At 56.9% G+C, this 7545-nt stretch overlaps 4 protein-coding genes across 4 annotated transcripts; 2 read left to right on the top strand and 2 right to left on the bottom strand.

Annotated features, from left to right (window-relative positions):
- Positions 1–2010: 2010 nt before the first annotated feature.
- ATEG_04287 (3-deoxy-7-phosphoheptulonate synthase) lies at positions 2011–3300 on the top strand (the record flags this gene model as incomplete). The annotated part of the gene is made up of 4 exons (XM_001213465.1): positions 2011–2053; positions 2110–2165; positions 2279–2582; positions 2657–3300. 4 exons carry the CDS (start codon positions 2011–2013, stop codon positions 3298–3300), a joined length of 1047 nt encoding a protein of 348 aa, XP_001213465.1.
- A 506-nt stretch (positions 3301–3806) lies between these two features.
- ATEG_04286 (cytochrome c oxidase assembly protein COX14) lies at positions 3807–4690 on the bottom strand (the record flags this gene model as incomplete). Its single annotated transcript, XM_001213464.1, has 2 exons — positions 3807–4291; positions 4372–4690. The coding sequence occupies 2 exons, from the start codon at positions 4688–4690 to the stop codon at positions 3807–3809; spliced, it is 804 nt and encodes a 267-aa protein (XP_001213464.1).
- A 569-nt stretch (positions 4691–5259) lies between these two features.
- On the top strand, positions 5260–5961 carry ATEG_04285 (uncharacterized protein; the record flags this gene model as incomplete). Its single annotated transcript, XM_001213463.1, has 3 exons — positions 5260–5759; positions 5808–5851; positions 5900–5961. 3 exons carry the CDS (start codon positions 5260–5262, stop codon positions 5959–5961), a joined length of 606 nt encoding a protein of 201 aa, XP_001213463.1.
- Positions 5962–6463: 502 nt separating this feature from the next.
- ATEG_04284 (putative hexokinase) lies at positions 6464–7483 on the bottom strand (the record flags this gene model as incomplete). The annotated part of the gene is made up of 1 exon (XM_001213462.1): positions 6464–7483. One exon carries the CDS (start codon positions 7481–7483, stop codon positions 6464–6466), a length of 1020 nt encoding a protein of 339 aa, XP_001213462.1.
- Positions 7484–7545: the final 62 nt, after the last annotated feature.

The following is a 7545-nucleotide window of genomic DNA, read 5'->3' as shown; positions in this document are numbered from 1 at the left end:
ACCGGGAGCCTGGCCAGTGTGCTGGTGAGTCGCGCCATGCTGCCCCGCGGGAGATGCCACCTGACTGGAAAAAGGAGATAAAGGATGTCGGTCCGTGAGAGTGAGGGACTGGTTGACGAGGTTGTGTGGGATGGGTGATGGTTGAATGTTATTGTTGCCTTGCGCACGCATCGACCATAGGTGCATATTGCTACCCTCATTCAAAAATGGAGTGTCTCGATTGTCGATGTCCATTGGGGAATGTCCAGCATCCAAAAGATCAGGGTGTTGCGATTCTCCCGTCGACTGGAGATGATGATGCATGTGCTTAGAATCGTCATCGTCGTCCGAGGATTCAACAGGGGTCAAAGTCGGTGGGTCAAGTTTGGGGGTGACATGGCGAGAGTCGGGAAGGGAAGGCTTCTGACAGAGGCCCGGTGGTTGGATGGTGAGAGGACGAGGTCTCTACTCGGAGGCGTTAGTTGGGGGTGTCAGATAGAAAAGGCATAAGACAAACCTTTCGGCTGTGAATCTCAACCACGGGTTCCTCATGTTCCCTCTGGCGTTTTGTCGAAAAAGTAAACATGTCCCTTCAGCTCGCCAAGAGATGTGCGGACAGTGAGGCAATTAATAAGAGGACAATCAAGTCTAGGCCAGTTTCCAATGATGTAGCCTTGCAGGAAGAGATGCGTCGGTAGGACAAGTCAGTGGGCCAATGCGAAGGTGAGGAGGAATACTGGGAGTGAGATATGGCCCGGACGCCAATCGCGGCATGAGGTAGGCCCCGTGGCCGACCAAGAAGGGAAACAATACGACTGATCAAAGAGGGGAGCGAGAGCGCATCAGAACAAGGGCTGAATCGAGGATGCAGTGGTAAACATGGTCAGTGCAAGGAGATGTGCATGAGAGCAGTGGCAGGTAGTTGGAGGTACGAAGTAACTAGGGACGGAGTAGTTAACTAGACTTAGGGACTGGAGCTGGAAGAATGGAGAGCGACTAGGCTGTGTTGGGACTAGTGGGGAGGGCTTGGGCCGCTGACTAACCACCGGGCACCTTTCCTCTTTCGGTTGGGACACAATGGTGGAGCATCTTGAAAATAACAGCAACAATACCTGAGGTACTCCGTACACAGTTCTGAACTGATCTATACAAATGATCTATGTACCACTGAAACCTGATCCCTACAAACTTGACAGATGATGACACTACCGGGTACGGAGCACACTCGGAATGTTCGGATGCATATTACTCCATCCAGCAATCGACATCTCATCCACCAACGACGTGCGGTATGATCCAGCCGAGCCCGCCTCGAAACGCCTCTCGCCCAAGACCGACAGACAACAACCCGGTGCAGGACACCACCAGCGGTGAATCATCTCCAATTCCCTCCATCAATCAGCAATGCAGCGGTGGACCACCATTCGAATCCCTTGCAGCGAACGCCATCTGCACTCTCGACTTTGTGGGCCCTCGCGGAAGATTCCCATCGACTCTCGAGGTCGCACAGGAATTCTTGCAGAGACGTGATCCAGACTCGGCCTGATGGACGCCTCGATGGCGAGACCAGTCATTTTCCACGGTATTACTGGTCGATCCATATCGGTCGGTGAGAGGTACCTTCACACGCGAATTTAGCAGCAACGGTACCTCGGTCTAGCGCTGGGCTGTTGGTAATCGCATCGTATGGAGCACTATTATAATACGGGCCTGTGAGTGGCCACCTTATTTTTCTTTTTTCTTTTTTTTTTTCTTCGTGTGTGAATCATCGGGATTCTCCACCCTTCAGATATGCAACTTTTTGCCCAGTCGATCACCGTTGGCTTCTCCTCCATTTCTTAACTACCTACCGCAACTCGACCTGTTGGAATCTCGCTGCGAGGGATTACCTGCATTGCTCCTGCAGCTGATTGTCTTATAAAAGAGTCCATCGCTGCTCTGACAATTCATACGCTTCGTTTTCCCCCTCTGTTGTCAATCGGACAATTGCCCCTCCTGCCACCTTTAGTTCCGACTACTCCCACCGCGATCATGCCTCTGATCAAAACCACCGAAGTCAACGAGGATACTCGTGGTATGTACCATTCTCCTGGCGCTGGAAGAAATCATTCTCACCAATCGTCTTTGTAGTCCTCGGATACGATCCTCTTCTTTCCCCTCAGTACCTCCAGACCGAAATCCCGGCTGTGAGTCACCACCCTCGATTCCGAAGTCTCTGTATGGGCATTGACATGGCCCATCTTTGCTTCCTCTCGATACATAGAGAGATCCTACTTTATAATTACACCCACTAACTCAGTTCAACCAGCCTTCTCATGCCATTGATACGGTTCGCTCCGGCCGCAACCAGGCCATCGAGATCATTGAGCAGCGGGATGACCGTCTCCTCGTGGTTGTGGGACCGTGCTCGATTCACGACCCTGAGACTGCCCTCGAATATGCCTCTCGGTTGAAGGCCCTCTCCGAGAAGCTCTCGTCCGACCTCTGCATCATCATGCGCGCCTACCTCGAGAAGCCTCGCACCACGGTGGGATGGAAGGGTCTGATCAACGACCCCGATATCGACGAGTCGTACAACATCAACAAGGGTCTACGGGTCTCGCGTAAGCTGTACGCCGATCTGACCGGCATGGGCATGCCCATTGCCAGCGAGATGCTTGACACCATCTCGCCTCAGTTCCTGGCGGATCTGATCTCGCTGGGGGTCATCGCGCCCGCACCACCGAGTCGCAGCTGCACCGCGAGCTCGCGTCCGGCATGAGTTTCCCTATCGGCTACAAGAACGGCACGGATGGCAACCTGACCGTGGCCATCGACGCCATCGGGGCGGCCGCGCACCCGCACCGCTTCCTCGGTGTCACCAAGCAGAGTCTCGCGGCCATCACCAAGACGTCGGGCAACGAGCACGGCTTCGTCATCCTCCGCGGCGGCAGCAAGGGCACCAACTACGACGCGCAGAGCATTCAGAGCGCACGCGAGTCGCTGCGGGCCAAGAAGCAGCGCGAGGTGGTCATGGTCGACTGCTCGCACGGCAATTCCAACAAGAACCACCGCAACCAGCCGCTCGTCGCCAAGGACATTGCCGACCAGATGCGCGCCGGCCAGGATGCCATCGTCGGCGTCATGATCGAGTCCAACATCAACGAGGGCAACCAGAAGGTGCCGCCCGAGGGTCCGTCGGGCTTGAAGCGCGGCGTCAGCATCACCGACGCCTGCATCGACTGGGAGACCACCGTGTCGGTGCTGGAGGACCTGGCGGACGCCGTGCGGGCTCGTCGGGCCGCCAAGGCCGCGGGCAAATCCAGCGGCGCTGCCCTTTAGGATGCGGTGGGTTGTGTTTGCGGGGGTTTGTTCATTTGTCTAGATACCATAGCTTAGTGCCTTGTTCTTCACTTCTTGGTACTTTTTCGACCGTCTCGTTTTGAAATTGTGGCATTACCACTATCATTGTCATGTGTCTTGATTTCGGGACCAAAAGTTCCATCTCTGATGGATTCAAGGATTTTATCATTCGGTAGGGACTTGCATAAAACATATTTTACGAGCAGACAGTTCAGATACTCTATAATTTTTGGGTTTTAAGACCGCTGTAACAAATGGAAAAACTATATGTACACAATATGACATGGACCCAGTATTACATGGTTTCAAAGACAAGAGACACACCCAGACAGACGCCGGAACCCCGATGGATGGAGTACAAGGGAGATGGGAAGACAGCCAAATGCCATGCACAACGTGTAGTCAGACATCATGAAGAAAGGCTCGGGCACAGACCCGCGCAAATCAATTTACGGCAGTGGAGTACAGCCAGAGGAGAGGAGCGTTCACCGACCCGTAAACCAGCTCTTCCAGCTGCGCGTCGTTTGCTTCGCCGCCGCTTCCGCATTATCCGCAAGGACATCCAGCTGGCCCGGGCCGGCCGTCGGCGTCGATGACGGCGCCGCGGCGCCCGCATCTTCCACAGCCTTTGCGTTCAGCGCCTCCAGCACGCCAGGCTTGCCGGGCTCGGTCGACGGCCCCGTCGCCGCCGCCGTGGCGGGCTCGTCCGACTTCAGCCCGCCAAAGAGGTAGGCCTTGAGCTGGTTCCAGGGGCGGTGGGCCTTCTCCTCGTCCTTCTTCTGCTTCATGATCTCGGCGATCTTCTCGTTCTTGAGCAGCTCGAGCTGGGCGGGGGTGGCGGAGCCGGCGACGTAGGCGGCTTTGGCGTCCTGCAGCTTCTGCATCTCGTTTTCGATCCACAGCGCGCGCTGGCGGCGGTTGTACAGGGTGAGTGAGACCATCGAGTAGACCGTGAGGGCGCCGCAGACGCCTGCACCTGCCCGTTAGCTTGTCTTTCTATGAATCCGAGGGATGATGGGGAAGAGGCGAAAGGGAAGGGGAAAGACGCACCCGACGCGGCAATCAGCGTGTACACCATGGCCTTGTGGGCACGATTGGCGAAGCGGCGGCCCACGTCGATCACCTGGTCGACGCGCGAGGTCGACTGGGCTATCCGGGCGGCGCGGGCCTGTGCTCGCAACCGCTCGACCTTCTCCTTGGGCGTCTCGGGACGGCCGCCGGGCCCGGTGGCGGCGGAGCCTGCGGACGATGTGGTGGCGTTGGCGTTGGCCATGAAGCCGGGGAGCTTGTACGGCGCGGCGCCGGGTTTGGCGTTGGCGTAGGGGCCTGTGGCCGTGAAGCGGGTTGCATCTGCGGCGGAGCGAGACATGATGGAGGGAATGACTGGGGTGGTGGATGAGGAGGGATGTGAGTGGTGATTGTCGTTGCGTTGGTCACGCGAAGTTCACCGGCGGAGGAACATGCAGTGGCCGAGAGTCGATCGAGACGAGAGGAGAGCTGGAGTCGTCCGGGTTGAGGATGGAGAGGGGGCGTTTGTTGTGTGGGAGCTGGTCGGGATGCGGAGGGAAATTTTTCGGAGGTTGAAGAGAGAGATGGAGGTTAGTGAGTAGGTATGGTATGGACGGTATCAGCCCATCGTGGTGATTACCGGCTGTGACGGTATTCTTTCGGTGTTCGGATCTTGGGATTGTTCTGGGTGTATACCTCTGAATATTTAGAATGATAGAATAAACTGTCTGATTACTATCTATTTCCATTACGATAGTTATTAGATATGTTCTGCCCAGGATATGCAAGACAAGAGGTGGTTGTGGTTTGTAGAGCATAAGTATAGTATGTAACCACTGCGCTCAGCCCAGACTTCCGAACATCCTCTACAATCTTCATCTACTTCCTCACCTCCATACATACATCCTTCTCTCTACCTAACAACACATCATGTCTGACTATAACGCCACCGATCTCAACTCGATCCTCCAGACGCTCTCTGCCTTCTCCAACCAACAGTCCCAATCTCAACCCCAATCCCAATATCAACCTCCCCCCACAGAGCCTCCCAAAGACACCAACACCAACGACGACTCGTACGAACCACCAGACTCTTTCCCCTCGTCACACAATGAATCCCTTCAGAATGTACCCATACCCTCACAGAGTCTAACACCTCCCTCCCCTCAAACCCTTCCTCGCCCCCGTCCAACACCCCCTCAAACCCAGTCCCATTCGCAAGCCCAGGACACCTCCTCCATCACGACCTGGCCCGCCGCACTGCAACACGTCATGCGCGCCATGTCGCAGAACGAGGACCTGCAGCGGCGCATCCGCCGGCTGATCCAGCGCCAGCACGACCACGAGCGCCAGTGGTGGCAGGGCCGGGAGGCGCTGTGCGCGAAGCAGCGCGCCCGCGGGGAGAAGAAGAAGGAGCTTGATGCCGTTTTGTATGTTTCCTCCTGCAGTCATGTGGGCCGGTGCTGACCGCTTTCCAGACGCTCTGTCGGCGCGCCCGTGGATGACAGTCAGGTCTCGGTAGGTGTGTCCATGTCCTTGTATCGGAGAGATGAGCTGACTGGCTGTGTAGACCGCCGAAGAAGACCAGGCGGAACTCCAAAACTACGACGCAAAGGTCTACCGCGCGTCTAGGCAGATGGCCGACGCGATGGCCGCCGAGTTGCGCGCCCTCCGCATCCCCTTCTTCACGGTCAAGCCGGGTGCAGGTGGTCTTGAGGCGGAGGCGCTGGCTACGCTGCAGCGGCGCATGCTGGAGTTGCTACAGGATCTATGTGGCGAGTGATGCTGCGCTTGCGCGTACCAGACCATACAATAATGCACAACTGTATGAAATTACCTCATTATGTACACCAATGTCTATCCCAGGCCACCGTGCTCAACCGTCTATTCCGTTCGCCAAAGGATCATCGTCATGTCACTCGACCTTCGGCCACTCACCCGGTCACTGTGACAAGCGTATCGCAGTAAGAATCAGAATCAGAATCAGAGAATCCGTAGAATCGACTGTCCCCTCGGAATCAGAGCGAGGTGGACGAACCCGCAACCTCAACGCCGTCAATGCAAGAACGCCATGCTCCAGGAAGAAGAAAGGGAAGAAATGAAAGAAGGTAGATAGCCAGTCATGTCTCGCTATCTACCGTGTGCGTTCCGCCACCGCGACAGCCACAGCCACGGCAGCTCCGAGAATCGCGCTCTCGGGGGCGAGCTCAAGGCGAATGGACGGAGAGGCCGAAGCGTCCAAGAGGTTCTTCGATGCGTTGGTGTCCTGCGTCAGCGTATTGAGATAGCGTTGACACCGATCCCGGAATCCTGGATACTTGTTGATGACACTGCCATCGCACGCGATGGACAGGCTCTGGTCCTGCGGTTCGCTCTCGACCACGGTGACATTCTGATCCTCCTTGATCGAGGCCGCGGCCGTCCGTGGGGCTTCCACCTCATTGCGCAAGCACCACATGCTGTGGATCGCCGTCGCCAGGTAGCCGGCGGACCGTTTCGAGACCGTTTCGCACACCCGTCGGAGGAACCGCATGTCTTCGGCCGACGGGCCCGTCGCGAACGTGTGCTCTTTCTGCAGCAGGGCGGCGGAGGAGGTCAGCGACGGCGACGCGTCCCCCTCAATGGCCGCGACGAGACTGGTGTCGAAGGAGTAGGCGTCCCGCATGGAGTGCGGCAGGTCGCCGCCAAACAGCTGCGCGGTTTCGACGGCTTCCACGATGATCAGGCGGACGATCTCCCCCAGGTACCGGCCCGTGATCATGTATTCCAAGGGCTGGTAGTTGGGGCGGAGATGGGTGCTGTTGAGGACCTCGTCCCACCGGGTCATGGGCAAGACGCCCCCACCAAACATGCTCATCTCGCTGTTGACAATGACATGCTTGGCATAGTCAAACCAACCGGGGGGTCTGGTGCCGAACTTGGTCAGGCCAATCTCATGCACGGGAAAGTGGATCGCCACGTTGGTTCCGGTGCCCAGGATCAAGGACATGCGAGTCTTGGGGTCGATGTAGGCGTGGGAAAGGAGAGTGGCGGAGCTGTCATTGACGATGGCATCAACGCGCACGTTGAGACTGCGCTTGCGGCATGACTGCACGATGAGGTCGCCGAGTTCCTGTCCCAAGGTGCCGTTGGAGCAGAGGAAGCCCTTGCCCATGTGAATCACCAGACCGCAGCTGATGGAGGTCTGTTCGATGGGGAACGACCAGGACAGGCCCA

This window comes from Aspergillus terreus, genomic scaffold (assembly GCF_000149615.1).
Source record: "Aspergillus terreus NIH2624 scaffold_6 genomic scaffold, whole genome shotgun sequence".
NCBI lineage: Eukaryota > Fungi > Ascomycota > Eurotiomycetes > Eurotiales > Aspergillaceae > Aspergillus > Aspergillus terreus.
This window is presented reverse-complemented; position numbering and strand designations above follow the sequence as displayed.